The 20,488-nt window shown below is 49.2% G+C and overlaps 1 protein-coding gene across 3 annotated transcripts; it reads left to right on the forward strand.

The window, feature by feature from the left end:
* The first annotated feature begins 4,739 nt into the window (after positions 1-4,739).
* Positions 4,740-6,665, forward strand: LOC147328690 (uncharacterized). Of its 3 annotated transcripts, XR_015129983.1 has the most exons (4): positions 4,740-5,149; positions 5,268-5,361; positions 5,591-6,415; positions 6,496-6,665. XR_015129983.1 is itself a non-coding variant. In XM_086297244.1 (3 exons), the coding sequence occupies exon 3, from the start codon at positions 5,533-5,535 to the stop codon at positions 6,178-6,180; it is 648 nt and encodes a 215-aa protein (XP_086153370.1). In that variant the 5' UTR covers positions 4,740-5,149; positions 5,268-5,377; positions 5,511-5,532; the 3' UTR covers positions 6,181-6,665. The 3 variants fall into 3 exon arrangements, 1 of the variants encoding a protein (XP_086153370.1); XM_086297244.1 differs by having other exon boundaries at positions 5,268-5,377; positions 5,511-6,665; XR_015129982.1 differs by lacking the exons at positions 4,740-5,149; positions 5,268-5,361 and having other exon boundaries at positions 5,485-6,415.
* The last annotated feature ends 13,823 nt before the right edge of the window (positions 6,666-20,488 follow it).

Consider the following 20,488-nt stretch of genomic DNA (forward strand, 5'->3'; position numbering starts at 1 on the left):
ATTTTAACAGCGAGAAGCTCCCGGTCACCAACATCATAATTCCGCTCTGCGGGCGACAACCGGCGAGAAAAAAAGGCACAGGGACGCATCTTACCGGCCACCCGCTGCGAGAGAACGGCCCCCACCCCCGAGTCAGAAGCATCCACCTCCACGAAGAATGGGAGCTCCAGGTCAGCCTGCACCAGCACAGGCGCAGACGAAAACAGAGCCTTCAGTTGAGCGAAAGCCCGCTGAGCGTCCAGAGACCACTGAAACGACAACCTGGGAGAGGTAAGGGCAGTCAGAGGCAAGGCAATCCTGCTAAAGTTGCGAATGAAGCGCCTGTAGAAGTTGGCAAAACCCAGAAACTGCTGCAACTCCCTGCGATTCCTAGGCACCGGCCACTCAACCACCGCCTTGACCTTAGCTGGGTCCGCACGCAGCCGCCCCTGTTCCACCACAAAGCCCAGGAAAGACACAGTTGGAACATGGAACTCACATTTCTCAGCCTTCACAAACAGGCGATTCTCCAATAAGCGCTGCAGCACGAGCCGCACATGCTCCACATGTTCCGCCGGGCTCCGGGAAAACACAAGGATGTCATCTAGGTAGACAAAAACACAGTGGTTAATGAGATCACGCAGCACATCATTAATCATAGCCTGGAAAACAGCAGGGGCATTAGCGAGCCCAAAAGGCATCACCAGGTACTCGAAATGCCCAAGGTGAGTGTTGAACGCTGTCTTCCATTCATCCCCCTCACGAATCTGCACCAGGTGGTAAGCATTGCGGAGGTCCAATTTGGAAAAAACCGTGGCGCCCTGGAGAAGCTCAAAGGCGGACGCCAGCAAGGGCAAGGGGTACTTGTTCTTGATCGTGATCTTATTCAAACCCCGGAAATCGATACACGGCCGGAGCGACCTGTCCTTCTTCGCGACAAAGAAAAAGCCCGCGCCCAAAGGGGAAGTGGAGGGTCGAATGATGCCGGCCGCCAAGGAGTCATTAATGTACCGTTCCATCGACTCCCGCTCGGGCTTGGAGATGCTATAAAGCCGACCGGTGGGCAAGGGGGCGCCGGGAATCAAATCAATGCCACAGTCGTACGGGCGATGGGGCGGAAGCGAAGAGGCTTTGTCCTTGCTAAAAACCTGGGCCAGGTCATGACACTCAGGCGGAACACCAGACAAATCAGGAGGCGCAACAGGCTCCGCGGGGCCAGCGACCGTCGCACCAAAAGTCGCGGAGCGCAAGCACACAGCGTGACACCGACCGCTCCACCCCGAAATACGGCCCGTGGCCCAGTCGATCTGCGGATTATGTTGTTGCAGCCAGGGATAGCCCAATACAAGGGGAGCATCAGGAGATTTAAAAAGGGTGAGTGTGTGTCACGGTCCCCGTGCCTGCTCGGCTGGCCCTGTGTGGCTACATGTTATGTTTTGTCTTTTCTCTCTCTCCTCTCTCTCTGCTCGCTGCCTGGGCGGAGCTCATTGTGAGCTCCCGGCCTCCACCACCTGTAGGCAATCACCTGTGGCTCCTCACCCTGTTTGCTCCCGCTACTTAAGGCAGTGACTGAGAGCACCTCGCCGCTGGACTATTGAATAACGCTCGTCAGTGCTACTTTAGCCTCAGCCAGTTTTGAGCTCTGTCCGTAAAAGTTCCGTGCTAACCCTTTGTTCTCTGTATGCAGATTTCTCGTGTTTTGGTTTGGAGACTCTGGACGCTTTTCCCGACCCCGCTCTGCACCCCTGGGAACCCTGGCCCCCTTCTCCCTCACCTGTATATAGTGCACCTGGAGTGTGTAAATAAACCTGTTTTTCTGAGACTTCAGTCTGCGCCGAGTCCTCCCTGCTCCTCCGTGACAGAATAGTCCAGCCAACCATGGACTCAGCGGACTCTGCTTCCTCGGCCCCGGCCCCGATCACCTTGGAGGAGCTACTACACCGGCATGAGCAGATGTTAGTCCGGCTCAGTGGAGAGGTGGCCGCCTTGGCTCTGGCCATCGCCCAACGAACACCACTAGAGGCGAGCCCCCCCGAGGCGAGCCCCCCGGAGCGCCCAGCCTCTGCCTCATCTCCTCAGGTAACATCAGGCTTTGCTGCAAGCGCTGCTGCACCACCTCTCTCCTCTGTGTCTTTGGATAAGCTGTTGCCCACACCTGAGGCATTCACGGGGGAGCTGGGGAAGTGCGCGGGGTTTTTGATGCAGTGCGCTATGCATTTTCGCCAATTGCCACATGTCTTTTCTAGCGATGAGGTCAAGATCGCCTATTTCGTTCAGCTGTTACGTGACCGTGCTTTGACCTGGGCGCAGGCTCAACTTCAAGCAAACCCTGTAATTACGTATGCTGACTTCCTTTCCAAGTTTAAGGCTGTGTTTGATAAGGGCTCCAGCACAGAAGCCGCCGGTCACCGCTTACTCAACCTTAAACAAGGTAAGCGCAGCATGGCTGATTATTCTGTTGATTTTTGGACCCTGGCAGCGCAAACAAAGTGGGGGCAGGAGGCATTAAGGACCACGTTACTAAACAACATCAATGACGACCTAAAGGACGAATTAATGATGCGTGAACTCCCTCAATCTCTGGAGGCTGTTATGTCGCTGTGTATTCAGGTGGATGATCGGCTGCGTGCGCGCCGGAGCATGCGGAGGCACGCACCGCGGGAGCCGCGGGCAACAAGAGACCCATCCCCCGAGTCACGAGGAGCCCATGAGTACAGCGGGGGCGAAGAAAGAGAGCAGCCGATGCAGATAGGACGCTCCCGCCTTTCACCCGCGGAACGTCAGCGTTGGTTCTCCGCTGGTGAGTGCCTGTATTGCGGCCGTAAGGGTCACTTTATCTCCACCTGCCCGGCTCTGGCAAAAGAGCGCGCCCACCAGTAATGGAGAGGGTACTGGTGGGCGACCTGTCTGGTAAACACTCCCATCCACGTTTAACATTGCCCGCAAAGCTCATGATACAGACAGCGATTCACCCTCTTTCTGCATTAATAGACTCTGGTGCTGAGCAGAGCTTCATTGATATCTCACTAGCCACAAAGCTGAACGTTGCTACCACAGCTTTGCCTAATCCGCTCCGTGTGTCTGCCTTATCAGGCCAACGTTTGCCAGACATCACTCATATTACTGAACCCTTGTCTCTCACACTCTCCGGTAACCATACTGAAAGGATTAGCTTCTTCGTGTTCAAGACACCGTTTGCACCACTTGTGTTAGGTTACCCCTGGTTGGTGCAACATAACCCCCAGATAGACTGGAAGAAAGAGCGTGTTACGGGGTGGAGTGTGGAATGCCACATGAACTGTCTTAAAACTGCCACCCCCCCGGTCACTCGGCTAACCACAGTTGAGCCCACAGAGGAGTGCGATTTGTCCGCTGTTCCCTTTGTCTATCACGACCTGGCAGCAGTATTCAGCAAGGACAAAGCAAAAATGCTCCCCCCCCCACAGGCCCTACGACTGTGCCATTGACCTCCTCCCGGGGGCGCCGCTTCCCTCTGGCCGCTTGTATAGTCTCACCCAACCTGAGAGAGAGACAATGGAGAAATACATCACCGACTCGCTGGCCGCGGGCATTATGCGGTCCTCTTCTTCTCCTGTGGGTGCGGGGGGTTTTTTTGTCAGCAAGAAAGACAAAACCCTCCGGCCGTGTATAGACTATCGTGGCCTCAACAGAATCACGATCAAAAACAAATACCCGCTGCCCCTTCTCTCCTCTGCCTTTGAACTACTTCAAGGGGCTACAGTGTTCACCAAACTCGATCTGAGAAACGCTTACCACCTAGTGAGGATTCGAAAGGGAGACGAGTGGAAGATGGCATTCAATACACATCTTGGTCATTTTGAGTATTTGGTAATGCCCTTCGGTCTGACGAACGCCCCTGCTGTTTTCCAAGCGCTAGTCAATGATGTCCTCAGGGATTTTATTAACCGCTGTGCTTTTGTCTACCTTGATGACATTCTTGTTTTTTCAAAGACTGTGAAGGAGCACGAAGTCCATGTGAGACAGATTCTCCAGCGCCTGTGGGAGAACAGACTCTTTGTGAAGGCGGAGAAATGTGACTTCCACGTAGACTCAGTGGCGTTCTTGGGGTACATCATCGCTCAAGGTAATCTGAAGCCTGACCCGGCAAAGGTCCAAACAGTCCTAGACTGGCCCAAGCCCCCAAATCGCCTGCAGCTCCAGCGTTTTTTGGGCTTTGCCAATTTCTACAGGCGCTTCATTAAAGATTATAGCAAGATCGCATTGCCTCTCACAAGACTTACTTCCCCGAAGGTGTCATTTCAGTGGGACCCGCCAGCCCAGGAGGCGTTCGCCTGCCTAAAGGAAAGGTTTGCCACCGCTCCTATCCTTCAACAGCCTGACCTCAACCAACAGTTCGTGGTGGAGGTGGATGCGTCGGAGACGGGGGTTGGGGCAGTCCTGTCTCAGCGCTTTAAAGGTAAACTCCACCCGTGTGCCTTCTTCTCTCGCCGCCTCACACCAGTGGAGCGGAATTACGACATCGGGGACCGAGAGCTGCTGGCTGTGAAACTCTCACTAGAGGAATGGAGGCACTGGCTAGAGGGCGCTGAGCATCCCTTTATTGTATGGACAGACCACAAAAACCTGGAGTACATCCGGTCAGCGAAGCGTCTCAACTCCCGGCAGGCCAGGTGGGCTCTGTTTTTCTCACGGCTTGACTTTTCTCTCACCTACAGGCCCGGGTCACGAAACGTAAAACCTGACGCCCTTTCCCGGCTGTTCACCGTTATGGAGAAAGACCCTGACCCTGAGCCCATCCTCCCCTCCTCCTGCGTGTTCGGAGCAGTCACTTGGGCGATTGAATCCCAAATCCTCGAGGCGCAAGTCACCGAACCCGACCCAGGGACGGGCCCACCAGGGCGGCTTTATGTTCCCACGTCCGTCAGGTCACGTGTTCTCCAGTGGGGTCACACCGCCCGCTTTTCCTGCCACCCTGGACTTCATCGCACGATCTCCTTCTTGCAACGTTACTTCTGGTGGCCCTCCCTGATAAAAGACACTAGAGACTATGTGACCGCCTGTCCCACGTGCGCTCAAAACAAGCGTCCCAACCAACCGCCGTCCGGGTTGCTCCAGCCTCTCCCCACTCCTGGCCGGCCCTGGTCCCACATCGCCCTGGACTTCGTCACGGGGCTGCCGTCCTCTTCAGGTAACACAGTAATACTAACCATTGTGGACCGCTTTTCTAAGGCTGCACATTTTGTTCCCCTCATAAAGCTCCCGACCGCACTGGAGACTGCTCAACTGCTCACGGCACATGTGTTTAGGCTGCACGGCATCCCTGACGACATCGTGTCCGACAGAGGCCCTCAGTTCACCTCGCGGGTTTGGAAAGAGTTCTGCACGACCCTGGGCGCAAAGGTTAGTCTTTCATCTGGTTTTCACCCTCAGACCAACGGACAGACGGAGCGTGCCAACCAGGAGCTGGAAGCTGCCCTTCGCTGTGTTGTCTCCCACAACCAAGGCACCTGGAGCGACCAGTTACCGTGGATTGAGTACGCTCATAACAGCCTCACGTCGTCCGCCACGGGAATGTCGCCGTTCGAGGCTTCTCTGGGGTACCAACCGCCGCTGTTTCCTGCTCTTGAAGGCGAGCATGCGGTCCCCTCTCTGCAACACCACCTCCGAAGGTGCCGTCGGGCCTGGCGTACTACCAGAGCGGCCCTGCTCCGAACTAAGGAGCGAAACAAGGCCCTCGCTGATCGCCGTCGGACCCCTGCCCCTGCATACGCCGCGGGTCAGAAGGTATGGCTGTCCACTCGCTTTGTGCCTATTCGCGCTGAGTCTAAGAAACTGGCGCCCACCTTCCTTGGGCCTTTTGAAATTGACTCTGTTGTCAACCCGGTGTCTGTTCGCCTGAAGCTGCCGCGCAATATGCGCATACACAACGTCTTCCACGTCTCTCAGGTCAAGCCCGTGCTCTCCAGCCCGCTGTGCCCCCCTCTTAGGGCCCCTCCGCCCGCCCAGCTTGTGGATGGTCAGGAGGTGTACGCCATCACTCGTATTATGGACTCTCGGCGCCGGGGACGGGGTTTCCAGTACCTGGTGGATTGGGAGGGCTACGGGCCGGAGGAACGGTCCTGGGTGCCCCGGTCGGCTGTCCTGGCCAAGGAGTTGATCCGGGACTTCCATCGTCGGTATCCGGGTAAGCCTGGTGGGTCGCCGGGAGGCTCCCGTTGAGGGGGGGGTACTGTCACGGTCCCCGTGCCTGCTCGGCTGGCCCTGTGTGGCTACATGTTATGTTTTGTCTTTTCTCTCTCTCCTCTCTCTCTGCTCGCTGCCTGGGCGGAGCTCATTGTGAGCTCCCGGCCTCCACCACCTGTAGGCAATCACCTGTGGCTCCTCACCCTGTTTGCTCCCGCTACTTAAGGCAGTGACTGAGAGCACCTCGCCGCTGGACTATTGAATAACGCTCGTCAGTGCTACTTTAGCCTCAGCCAGTTTTGAGCTCTGTCCGTAAAAGTTCCGTGCTAACCCTTTGTTCTCTGTATGCAGATTTCTCGTGTTTTGGTTTGGAGACTCTGGACGCTTTTCCCGACCCCGCTCTGCACCCCTGGGAACCCTGGCCCCCTTCTCCCTCACCTGTATATAGTGCACCTGGAGTGTGTAAATAAACCTGTTTTTCTGAGACTTCAGTCTGCGCCGAGTCCTCCCTGCTCCTCCGTGACAGTGTGATGGTTTGAGTGCGGTGAGTGACCATAGTCAGAGGGCTGCCGTCAAGAGCCGAAACCTGGAGAGGTTCAGGGAGAGGAACAATGGGTACGGCTAATTCTCGAGCTAGCGATTCATCCAAAAAACTCTGCTCAGCTCCAGAGTCAATCAGTGCGCTACACGGGTGAGTAAGGGAATGAAAAATCAGCTTAGCCGGACAACTGAGATGGGGAGCAGAGTTAGCCGTAGCACCCGCCAGTATCCCCACAGCTACTGGCGGGCGGAGTCTTTTACTCGCTTCGGACAGGTATCAGCCCAGTGTCCCCTTTTTCCACACACGAAGCACTCACCCGTGCGCTGTCTTCTCCTCCGATGGGAAGCACCGAACCGAGCCCGGCCTAACTGCATCGGCTGTTCCTCATCCTCGACAGGGTCTTCTTCTTCCTCTCACCAGTGAGAGGGAAGCAACCCGGTAGGCGCATCGGCGCCCCCTGCCGGCCGTCGTCCTTCACCTGCCCATCTCCCAAACTCTCTCATATGATTATCCAGTTGAATGCACATATTAATCAAAGCGCTAAGGGGCTTAGGTAGCTCTTTCGTAGCTAACTCACGTTTGAGTCCTTCGTTTAGGCAGTTCAGGAAGGCTCCCCGGAGAGCGTTCTCCGCCCAGCCCGTCTCCTCGGCTAGGACCCAAAAGTCAATGGAGAAATCCGCGACACTCCTACGTCCCTGCTTTAGGGTAAACAAACGATTAGCAGCGCCATCTGCATCCGTTCCTTTATCAAACACACAGCGGAACTTAGTCAGAAAATCCGAGTAGGAGATATTCGGTTGAATATTTAAAACGGCTTGTGCCCATTGCAGCGCCCGGCCAGTCATCAATTCCACCATAAGCGTGATCTTCGCACAATCTGAGCCATAAGCCTGTGTCTGTTGTCTGAAAATCAATGAACATTGCATCAGAAAGCCTCGGCTCTTTGTTATATCTCCATCAAACTTCTCCGGAACCGGTAATGTATATTCTCGCCTAGGTGGAGGTGGTGGAGGCGAAGGAGGTAATGGGCAAGCTGCAGCCACACTTACTGATGGAGTGGGTTGTGGAACTGTAGCTGAGGTGCCAGGCGCGGTGAGTAACACACCTTGAATGTTTGCAAGCACCTGTCGCATCGCTGTTTGTTCCGTCATGATGTGTTTCATCATGCTCTCATGGCGGCCCAAAACTTCGCCCTGAACAGAGAGCTCTCGCTGAACTGGGTTTGAGTCCGCTGAGTCCATGGCTGGCTGGAGTATTCTGTCACGGTGGTTAGAGAGTAGACTCAGGCGCGGAGCTCAGAAATAATGACAGTGTATTTATTTACAGTGCAGCAAGGTGACAACAGTTCAAATGTGCGACAGTGGTGATAGTGCGTCCCTCCTTCCATGTAAGCCCGTGCGTAGTAATGAGTGCCCGTCTCTCCTCCAGCTGCTTCCCTTGTTTCCATGAATCCTCCGTCAATCCCTGGGTGAACACACACACACACGACAGCAGAATGAGTATGACGATCGGACAGCACTACAATAACGTTTAGCGACTCAACGACACTACCAGGCTTAGTGCAATACTCCAGCGCTGTCTGTCGCTCAGCCACACCATTAAGTAGCCCTGCTGAAGATGGAAGTTGATTGGCAGCAGCTGGTGGCTTGACTGTAGGTGTGGCAGCTCCGGGCGACAGCACCTCCGGGTCGAAGGTAGCCCGTTGCTAGGCTACCCCCCAACACATCACAGCAGAGCCGGAGGGGAAGACAGAGCGACAGGAGAGACACATACAGATATACACACACACACCGGCAGGTCGACCGGTCAGGGCACCGTCAGATCCTGACACAACATCTACACGATGTCCCAGGGACAACATATACACTTTGTCCCTGGGACAACATTTACACGATGTCCCTGGGACAACATTTACACTTTGTCCCTGGGACAAAATTTACACGATGTCCCTAGGACAACATTTACACTTTGTCCCTGGGACAACATTTACACGATGTCCCTGGGACAACATTTACACGATGTCCCTGGGACAACATTTACACTTTGTCCCTGGGACAACATTTACACGATGTCCCTGGGACAACATTTACACTTTGTCCCTGGGACAACATTTACACGATGTCCCTGGGACAACATTTACACTTTGTCCCTGGGACAACATTTACACGATGTCCCAGGGACAACATTTACACGATGTCCCTGGGACAACATTTACACTTTGTCCCAGGGACAACATTTACACAATGACCCAGGACAAATTTGTAAATTTCTGGATTACTGTTAATCTCCATAGAATCAAGAACTCCTGTCCAGTTTCACAGCTACGGCCGCCAGCCGTGCCTGAGTGACCGAGCCCCAGGCCGAGAGGCCGGGGGCACCCCACCTCCGAAGTGGCCCGAGCGAGCCCCAGGCTCCAGGCCCCGATAAGCGGCCGCCAAGGAGTGAGCCGGTGTGTACCTGGACGCCCATCCCCGGACACAAAGAACCACCAACGCACCGATGTCTGAGGGGGTCCGCCACTGGCAGGGGAAGTGGTGGTAGGGGGAGATAGGCCTCCAAACCTTGGAGGGCCTGAGATGTCCCCAGAGAGGTGGCGCCTGACACCCAACCTGACATATAGACACAGACATACAGGCACACACAGATACAAACATCCATTCCCACCCTCATGCTCTCATATGCACTTACTCCACACTCAACCAACGTGGAGACAGACATAAAGAGACACTGTACACACGATCACACTCCCCAAGCGTACTCTACAAACCGGGTCTAGGTGCCCCCGCCCCTGGAGGGGGGAACTGCACCCAGACCCAGGTGGTGTTTCCCTTTTCCCTGCGGTGGGGGGAGGCAGACCGCCCCGACTCCGCAGCAGCAGGAAGGCTCCACACTCCAGACCGCAGTCGGACGGCCAACTCCTCCTCCTAGCCCCCCCTGCTCCAGCAGGTCGCAGAGAACGGGGGTGAGAGAAGACTCCGAACCTCCCTCCACCCGCTCATTGTAGTGTTGATGCATGTGTGTTCTAAGGTGCATTTAAAACCCAGGAGGGCATGGAGCTACCTGCCAGAGAGCAGCAGGTAAGCGCATAGTCCCTCCTGCTAGCCCTCAATGTCTACGTGTATTTAAAATTGAGAGGTGGGCAACGATGCCAGGGGTGGGGTGTACACCCTGATGGTACTTTGGACGCCGTGTATCGTGCCCACCCCCAAGATCCTATATGTATGTGTAATGAGAGTGTGAGTAATGTGAATGTCTAAGTTGTGGGATAAAATTGAGGCAGAGGCAGCCAGAAGGGGACGGGGGGGGGGGGGGGGGGGTAGCCTCCTCTGCACCCTGGTGACATACCCCTACTCCAAGGCCCTGCATGTGTGGGTGGTTGTGGTGGAGCGGGAAGAGGGAGGCAGCTGGAGATGGGGAGGGAAGGAAGGGAGGGGCAAGTGACCCCTCCCTGGGGCCAGCTCCCCCGCTGACCCCAGTAGGCACCCCCATACTCCGCGACCCGCCAGGGAAAGGGGGCCCAGGCCCATCCAGACCGGGCCCAGTGCAGCAGCGCCACCCGGCCCCACAGAGCCCGGGACAGTCCACCCAACCCCACCACAGAGAAAACTGCACCCACCCCACCATCTTCCAGACTACATAAGACAATAAACACCCAGGCTGAGATCTTCCTCCACCTCTCCTGTATCTCCCCCTCCTGCAGAGGGAGCTCCTGAGGAGAGGAAAGCTCCTGCAAGATGTGACAATCTCCCCCACCAGTTGAAGAGCCCCCCAGGTGGCTCGACGCACCGGCGGCACCCTGCTCCAGGGCTGGGCCCCCATGCACCCACTCGCCCACAACCCCGGCAACACACCAACCAGGACCCGAGCCCCCGAGGCCCGGTCCAGGTCCCAGCCCAGAGACGGAGCGCCCCCAGAACCTCACGCCCATCCTGGACCCACCCAGGGGCAGCCAGGCTACCAGGTCAGTAACCCACGTCCGTCAGCACAGACCCTCCCCTAGCCCCGCTGCACGCAGCCGCGAGGAAACAGTCACCGGAGAGCCAACAGAGCCCCTAACCGGACATGACCCGGGTTGAGCCCCCCAAGGAAGATGCCTCCGGGGAACCCCCCGACGCCCTAAGCCTGTCCCTACCCCCACACCAATCACAACAGTGAAGGCGGGACCAAACTATGACCCCCCACCCCCACTAGGTGATGGAGCTGATCAAAGGAGCCCAGAGCAATTGATCTGATGTGGTGGCAGAGGCTGTATCAAGACTAATGTAATCTAATAGATAATTTCTATATTGGTTAGAATTAAGATTATTTTTATTTTTCCAGTTCATGAGGACAGTTTTCTTGGCTATGCATAGGGCAGTGAAAACCATATGGGCGATATTCTTTTCTGAAGTGACATTATCTAAGCTGCCCAACAAACACACTAAGGGGAAAGTTGGAATGTTACATTTCAGACACTTCGATAAGTCTTCACATTAGAGATGGACCGATCCGATATTACGTATCGGTATCGGTCCGATACTGACCTAAATTACTGGATCGGATATCGGAGAAAAATAAAAAATGTAATCCGATCCATTAAATATCACGAAAGCACCTCACAAAACTTGCAACACGCCGTAACTCGCCTCAGAACGTCGGAGCAGTATGCATCACGTGATAGAGCAGCTGTGGCATGCGGGACCTGTCGGTGGTCTGGATAGCATTTGGAGCTTCGCTAGCAATCTGGCATTTCATCTCCGACAAAGTTATCCCAGAGAGAAGTAAAGCAAGTGTGTAAGTCCATCTCTGAATGTTTGTAAAGCATTCCTGCGTTAAGCTTAACAAACGATATATGGAGCGACTGCCTCTCGCTCTCCGGCTGCTACTTCAATCGTGAAACTGCTAATGATCAGCTGATCGGCTTTTCTGTCGTGAGTCTCTCTTGTTTGTTTTTGGTCCACTTTGCGCCAGAAAGAGGAAACCAGCGGCTGAACAACAGCAGCACGTTTAAGCTTGATAAGCTGTTGTTACAATTTATTTAATATTACTTTCTACACCAGGATCTTTTTCTACGTAGCTGACGGCTGGTAACTGTGCAGGGGCGGATCTAGCAAAGTTTAGCCAGGGGGGCCGATAGGGCATTAACAGGGAAAAGGGGGCACAAAGACATACTTTTCTTTCTTATTCTCATTTAAAATGTCGAGCTTTTAATAAATAATTATCTGACACCCAAAGTTTTAATTTGATGTAAAATGAATAGAAGTCCATTACTGTATATAGTGACTATTAAGTCTAATATATATACCCTAGTAAGCTATAGTACATTTTCCTTTGGGAAGGTACCATCTGTGCAGTCTGCAATTTTGTTGAAGAAAGATGTTGAATCTATTTAATATTTCTTGAAAAATAATTGATTTCTGTGCATTTTTTTTCACACTGCATCAAATTAAGGTTGATTACGTCGATTAAGCATCATGAGGTGGAGCGTGAGGGGTGGTTCCCTATTTTTTATTTATTTATTTTTGTTGTTGCTGGGAGTTGGAACCCTATTAGTTAGGTTGCTTAATATTTATGCTAAGTACTCTTTAAAATACCAGAATAGGGAGGATGGTGTAGGTCTAAGTTTATTAGATTGATCAGTATTGCTGAACTATGAAATATTTTTTTTGTATACAGGTATAACAGAATAGCTTTAGTGTAGTTGTTGTTTTAAACTTGAGTATGAACTTATACAAAATGCAGCAAGATATTTTAAAAAACAGTTTTGTTGATTAAAAAACACTATATCGGATTCATATCGGTATCGGCAGATATCCAAATTTATGATATCGGTATCGGTATCGGACATAAAAAAGTGGTATCGTGCCATCTCTACTTCACATATCTCGCGCCAAAACTTCTGAACTGGTGGACAGAACCAAAGAGCGTGGATGTAATTGTCCGGTGAATTGGTTTGGCAGTGTGAGCAGTTGTTGGTAGACGTAAAGCCCATCTTGAACATCCGATGACCTGTACAGTGCACTCTATGTAATATTTTGTATTGAATTAATTGAAGACTGGGATTTCTAATTAGATGAAAGGTTTTTAAGCAAATCTGAGACCAGAAGTTTAGGTCTAAGTTAACTGATAAATCCGCTTCCCATTTTGCAATAGGAAGTGATATTGATTCATCTGTTTTAGAAAGCATTCTGTATATTTTGGATAGTAATTTGGGGGGTTTAAGAGTAAGAAATTGAACCACACTTGGTGGTGTTTGTAGTTCAACTTGACCGTTCTACACGTGCATTTCAAGGTCCTGCACCCATCCGTCAGTAAACTGTACCTGGGCTTGTTGCAGTGACCTGAAGTTACTAAACTTCATGAGTGCATGCACTCACTCCAAGAACCGTGTAATTATAAATATGAGTGTGGTGAAAGTTGGGCAGCACGCTAACGTCTTTTGTCCCTCTGTGTGCTCGTGAGGGTCTGACCCTTTCACTCCTTTGATTTTTTCCTCGTATCTTTTCTTTGACTTTTCATCAAGTCTGTCTTTGTACGGACCGGCATTGTTCTCCTTCGTTTTGTACATACCTTTTTGGGGGGCAAAGAAAAAGCAAGAATTTATTGGAACCGAAGAATGAACGTTTTGCGGTGCTGCAAATGCTTGCATTTGATGCGGTACTTGGATTGTTTTGCCACGAGTTCCCGGCATGCAATGCGCGAAAGTCACGTGGTCTGTCAATCTCTATACAAATGCAGGCCATTTACCATTTAAGACTCATTTATTGAGATTGTCTTTTACTTAGATCTGTGCTGTGTTGAGACAGCGCCGGTCTCTGCGATTGTTTTGGTCCTGGTAGAGATCACGCTGAGATGTTTCCATGTTTTACACAATCCTTTTATTACTGTTATTCTTACAGATGCATGTGGAGATCAGCACACTGCAGTCCTATGCTGAAGGCTGACCTAAAGAACACAACAGTTACAGTCTCTCTCCCTAGTAACTGGATCCTTGTGTTTAGTTAAGCTCCGCCTTTGTGCCCAAGGAGCGTTTATTTCTCTGTTTTATTTCGAGTTACTCGTTTTCGGTCGGGTGTAGATATCTCCTGACTGAATAAAGATTCTTGAACTGATTACGGTGTCTCGCTGTGTTGCCTGGGTTCTGCACTTGAGCCCTTCATCATTTGTTTGCTAAACTGTCAGTTGTGGTCATCTTCCTGATGCACTGCATCCGTCTCCGCCCAACTTCTATCCACTTAGCGTGCAGTCTCAGGGTGCTGGACCTCGGGTGAAAGGAGTTTCCTGGTTATGATGTCAGTGGCTTCTATCTTCTCCTTTGGTCAGCTGATTATCCCAGCAGGGTGCCTGATCACCAGATCTTGTTCTTCCTGTTCAGCTGACTCCTCAGGACTTGCCTGACCCTCTGCAGGTACTTGGTGGTTGCAGCTTTCCTAGCGACCTCTTCATGGTTCCCCTTTGCCTGTGGGATTCCCAGGTTCTTGTGGCTGTCCTCTATGTCTGCAATGTTGCCCTCTGGTACTTTAATCCCCTCTGTCACGGTACTGGATCTGTGACCCAGTATGTGTAATTCTGATTAAAGTTTTATTTTCTCCCCAACCAATCACAGCAGATGGCCCCGCCCCTCCCTGAGCCTGGTTCTGCTGCAGGCTTCTTCCTGTTAAAAGGGAGTTTTTCCTTCCCACTGTCGCCAAAGTGCTGCTCATAGGGGGTCATATGATTGTTGGGTTTTCTCTGTATGGATTACTGTCGGGTCCACACACAGAGTATCATGACAGCTTTAAATCAGAAGTACTTGACTCCCTGGCATAATTCTCAAACAGGTACCTTAAAGCTGGGGAAACTGACCCTCGCCAGCCTACAGTGAAACACAGTGATGTGGAAATCTTCACCTTCTGCTGTGGAAATCCAAATCACATCACAAGCCCCTGTCAGTCGAGCTGGCGCTGATCACAAGAGCCAACTTTCATCATAAGTGTCTTTATGTCCGTCCAAATTGGGATTTCCTGTTGGTGACCTGGCTGAACACTGGTGAGCATCTCCATTGTCCAGCACACCGTTTCTTTGTTGGTACATCAAAGCCATAGCTGGACTGGTGGGCCGATGGTGATTTTCTGTTTTTATGGGCCGATGGGTTTTGTCTTTTTTTTTTTTTTTTTCGTTTTTTCCCGTAATGGTATAAACACTGAAAGGTGGTGGATTGGCCAGATGCTGGGAGATGTGTAAAAATAATTCAGTTGTTTGGCTATTGCGGAGCTTCCACAGATTCAGTAACATTAGCAAGTGGTGGAAGCAGCAGGTGCAACACGCTGGCAGGTGGATGACGGAAAGGCAGGAGGAGCAGAGACCCGAGGCGGTGAACCGAACTTCAGGTAAGAAGTTATGACCTGCAGTCTCTCTGGGTCAGATATAAACCAAGTTTAGTTTATTTTAGTTATGCTGACTTTTTACAGTCAGTTAAAATAACTCGTACTGCGTACTAGCTAGCATGATGGAGTTTCTATACTGCTGGGCGGGTGCTATGATGTTAATGATGTTGAACTTGTTTTATCTTATTTTATTCATAAGGTTAGTTAGTAGAGTTTCCAACCGTCCCGTAAAAAACGGAATCGTCTCGTATTCAGAGAAAATATTACGCGTTTGGTGTGAAAAGAAACACAGTTTGTCCCGGACTTCAGCTACAATGAAAAAGACACAAAGCTGGATTTATTCTGTCTTTATGCTGCACAGCTGCCTCTTCTTCTCTCATTCTCCCCCTCCCTCTCCCATTTCTACTTCAATCATGAAACTGATCAGTGATCAGCTGATCGGCTTTTCTCTCTTGTTTGTTTATCGCTCACTTTGCGCCAGAAAGAGGAAACCAGCGGATGTCGCGCTAAACAACAGCAGCACGTTTAAGCTTGATCAGCTGTTGTTAGAATTTATTTAATATTAATTTCTAGTATCAGCTGATGTTTGCTGGAGCCACAGCTGTAAAGCTGCTGGTCATGATGTCGGTTTGGATATGTGGTGAGAGGGAAACATGAAGATGAAAGCAGGAGATGTCCTTACTGAACCATCAGAGCTGAACAGGTGATGGAGAAACAGGTTTACCTTTTAGGTGACATGGATGAGTTGAAGTTATGAACTGTTTCTGAGAGGCAAATAACACCAGGATCCTTTTCTAAGTAGCTGACAGCTGGTAACTGTGCAGGGGCGGGTCTAGCAAAGTTTAACCAGGGGGGCAGGTAGGGCATTAACAGGGAGAGGGGGGCACAAAGACATACTTTTCTTTCTTATTTTCCATTTAAAATTTCTCGCTTTTAATAAATAATAATCAGAATCTTACAACAAACGTTTTCATCTGATGTAAAATGTATAGAAATCATACATTGTACATGGTAATTTTTTTGAGGGTCCCATCATAATTTCTTCAGAAGTAGCTAAGTACTGTATATGATGCCAGTATTTTCTCACATTTTCTAGATACTGTACCAGTGCTGTGTGTAAAATGCCATCAAAAAGTGTTAGATGTTAGAAAGAATATTTTGCCCTGCCATGCTGTTTATTGATGTGGAAAATGAATGGTTCATGAAAATATATCTAAATCTGTCATCAGTAATCAGTAATGATCATGTCTCACCTCTAGTCTTCTCTGTCTTAATTTCAGGTTTTCACCATGTGTTGTAGATAGTTCAGGTTAACTCGACCAACAGTCTACTTTCAGGTACTGTTTAGAATACCAGAATAGGCAGGATGGTGTAGGTCTAAGTTTATTAGACTGATACATATACCAACAAGACAGCGTACATCACTGTGACCAGGCACGTGCAGGGGGGGCTTGAGCACCCGCCCCTTTCCTGATGGGTGCCCAAAGTGCCCGTTTGTTGAGGCAACTTTTTAAAAAAGCGGAGTCCTGTCTGTGCCCCTCAACAATAATATTTAACTATTAATCACAGTTTTGCTAAATAAAAGGATCTGGCTTGCATCAGTCACATGATCACATTTAACCAATGATCGCCCTTGACGGCAGAACGCGCTGGTTACGAGCCGGGAACGAGCTCACAAAGAGCACGCGCATATTTTGCGGTCCGGAGCTGCAGAGAAACACGAGTTAACTCAGAGACACAGACTGATGCGACACAACCAGTAAGTAGGTGTACAGCGCACACTGTAGTGTGTAGCACACAGGAGTATCAGCTTATTGCAAAGCTTCTTCAAGCTGCTGCCGTCGGGGAGGAGACTGCGGAGTCTCCAGGCCAGGACCAGCAGGCTGAAGGACAGCTTCATCCATCAGGCTGTCAGGAAGCTTAACTCCCTCCCGATTCTGCCCCCTCTCCCCTCTCTCCTCCACGGTCTCACTGAACTCTGTCACACACACACAAACACACACACTCTCTGACTCACTCACTGGCCTGCACCAGTTACCAGTCACTTTGTGGAGCATTGGACTGCCATTACCTCATAAGACTTTGTGTTACACTATCTCTTACCGTACACTACTAAATCTCCATTTGCACTATTTGCCTATTTGCACTACTCTGCCTGGTTTACACTCAATGTCACTTACCCATTATATTGTATATTATATAGCTTTCTTGTTCTATGTAAAATTGTATTTATTTAAATTTTTACTTTTTAATTATTTTACTTGCATTTTTAATCACTTTTATATTTAAATATATTTAAATGTTCATTTGCTATTTATCTAGGGATTGAGAGTAACGCAATTTCTATTCTCTGTATGTCCTGTACATGTGGCAGAATCGACAAATAAAGTTGACTTTGACTTTGACTTTATTACGTACACGTTGGTAAGTTGTCTTGTTGCAACTGACGAACTGAAACAAACGAGCGTGCTGTGTGTGCAACAGCGCGACAAACATTACCTGTCCTTTTATTAACTGCACAAGTAGTGCTGGTCACAGCTGCTGGCTACCTGTGTAAGGCTGTCATGGGTCTGTAGCTCTGTCACCGTTTTAGGGAACATATTTAGTTTGAAAGTAAGTTTCCGGGCTTTTCCTGCCTTTCTGGAGGGATTATATTTCACTAAAAAACGATCTAATATGCATGTCCACATAATTATGCATTATTATAATTATAATATATTAAACACACACGCTGTATTTTAAAGAACATACATTAAGAAGCAGATTATATTAGATTTATATTTTAAATAAGACAAAATGTGGATTTTACAGCAGTAAAATGATTGTATCTCTACAGTTTAAACATGTAATAAGCTTTGCCCTGCACAGAGTGGATAGTGAAACACATGGAATCATCATAATGACATTATTTCATATTTATTACTTCCCCCTCCTCATTGCTTTATTATTGTAGCTCTAGTAATAAATATGTAAGGATTCTGGATCAGCACCATGATGCCCATAGTATATACAGTATTCTGAAGAAGGTCTAAAATGTCACTGTGTGTGTGTGCATGTGTGTGTTTTATTTAGATGGATTTACTCATGATATAACATTGTCCAGACATGGCTGGTAAGGACATGAGGAGGAAACAGCAGGAGCTGTGTGAGGCTACTAAAGGCAGGGCTATAACATTTTTCTGTCATCATTTTATTATAGATTAAGTGCAAGAGTTGTTAGGTGTGGATAATTAGATTATAGTTTATTGCAATAGCAAGTTGTGCCTTGTTCTCAGATAGACAGCAAGTGGAGAGTGATATATGAAATGATGGAAGGAAGGAAGAAGAGAAGCAAAGAGTGATTCACAGGCAGAGCCTAAATTATTTCTCACAGTTTTTGTTGCCTTATGGTTCCAAGCGCTGTCACCAATCTTTGCATTTTGTTATTATCTCATGACACTTGTTTAATCAGCTCCCATCTCTCCTGTGGACTTTTTAATGTCTACAGTCTCAGATCAGCACAGCCCTCCAGCACTATCAGCAGCAGGAGCAGCAGAAGCCCCTCAACAGCAACATTGTACCCATCAGGCTCCGTTTGCTTCGCCTCACAGCAGTGATATATTATGATGCGATCCCATATTAGATTCTTGAGGAATGTGTGTTGTTGTTATTCAGCCTGGTTCGATGTGCCCCTTTTTAACTTTGAGCACCCGCCCCTTTAAACCTCTCTGCACGGCCCTGCCTGTGACAACAGCGTTTGTTTTCATTCAAAGGCTTCATGGTTTTTCCTATAATACCTGGTGGGCCGGTCTCTAGTCAAAATGCCCGGGACGATTTTTTGCCCCAGTCCAGCCCTGATCAAAGCTGATACCTGTTTGAGCGGCTGGCACAGGAGCAATATTTAAGGAAGACTATAATCTCACAGACTGGGCCGTACATTCGACCTGCGGTTGTCATCCGGTGTTCAAGTTTATAATCTGACCATAACTTGTCCCCCCAGCACACACACACATTATCTCAGTACTGAAGACCTTACCATCATGTTCAATACTTGCTCCTCAGTTATGGACGCCATTGCGCCGTATAAACTAAAGAAGCCCAGACCTGAACAGTCACCCTGCATCAAACACATCACTAAGGTCTTAGACGGGAATGCAGTAAATCAAAAAGGAGGTAGAAGCGGGACAAGCTTCAAGTCTCTTTTGAAATCCTGAAAAATAAACTTGTAAATATCAGGAATATGTGAAGTTCAAAGATTTTCAAACAAACAAACAAAAAAAACAACAACACTGTAATGTTTCTAGCATTTTTAGCTATTTCCTTAAGTGTCCCTTGGAGATAAATAAAGTCTTTCTGATTCTGATTTCTAGAAAATCAGCAGTGCTCAGTGTTACTCATACAGACACCTTCTAGTGTCAGTTTGACCCTGGAGATACTGGGGTGCATAAAGAGAAGGACGCCAGGACTCTCTGCGTCGTACAGGATGCTTCTGCTGTCAAATGTGAAGATCTCCTAGAATTTACTGTTATTTAGATTTAATCCTTAACTAATGATTGTTCGAATAGATAAAGATTTGATTTTATCCATTTCATGTTTATGGTGACAAATATGTCTGAGGCAGGGGCGATTTTAGCCCATTTTCAAAATGAATCACAGCACCCCCAAAGATTTCTTCCTTTTTTGACAATATTTGCTGTTTGTGTGACACACTACTAAAAATATAAAAACATACAGTACGTACTTGAGATGGAACATTTTAACAACAAAAGTATAGATAACCCCCCCCCCTCCCAAAGTGGTTTGTTCCAGCTCTCCCCTGCTCTGGCTCTTGTGCTGCCAGAGCGATGGTGGCTGAGACGCAGCGGAGCGGAGGTGGAAGCGCCTGCCTTAAAACAGGACATATTAGCTGCATTTAACCTTCAGTTACTCTTTATATAGTTGGTAGGAGTCAGAACATGTTTCTGTTTACCTGAAAAACATTACACCAGGTAACCTGCAGTGTTGGAAACGTGTTTCCTGACGATGTTTGCTGCCCTACAATCCGTCCTGCTCTGTTGTAAAATCAGCCACATTTCACCGTCACGTTGCTCCCATTGAAATGTATACAGCCTGTTTAAAATCTAGCCTGCTGTTGTTACCACTGTCCTGTTAGAAATACTAACTAGCTAACTGACTGAATGCCCATTAACCTTAGAACACCTGGTGTGTGTGTGTGTGTGTGTGTGTGTGTGTGTGTGTGTGTGTGTGTGTGTACAGAGACAGTCAGGTTCATAATGGATATGAGGAATTTTTTTCAAAAAAAGGAGCCACATCAGGTAAAAATGTAAAATCAAGAATCATGTTGGATCAGTGTTTCAATGTTTATGTCCTTTATCAGATGTACACGTGGTTTGGTTATTTGCCTTTTGGCTGAAAGTACACTGAGAGAGGACTTTTTTTATTAGTGATCTTAATAGAATTTTTTCATATTAATGTAATT

The sequence above is a fragment of the Aulonocara sp. 'chitande type north' Nkhata Bay genome, linkage group LG6 (assembly GCF_057382095.1).
Source record: "Aulonocara sp. 'chitande type north' Nkhata Bay isolate Kocher_YH1m ecotype deep benthic linkage group LG6, A_spYH_male_GT1.1, whole genome shotgun sequence".
Lineage (NCBI taxonomy): Eukaryota > Metazoa > Chordata > Actinopteri > Cichliformes > Cichlidae > Aulonocara > Aulonocara sp. 'chitande type north' Nkhata Bay.

What these genes read in the sequence shown, in the direction of transcription:
- LOC147328690 (XM_086297244.1), top strand. Translation starts at nt 5,533, where the DNA reads ATGTCGCCGTTCGAGGCTTCTCTGGGGTACCAACCGCCGCTGTTTCCT.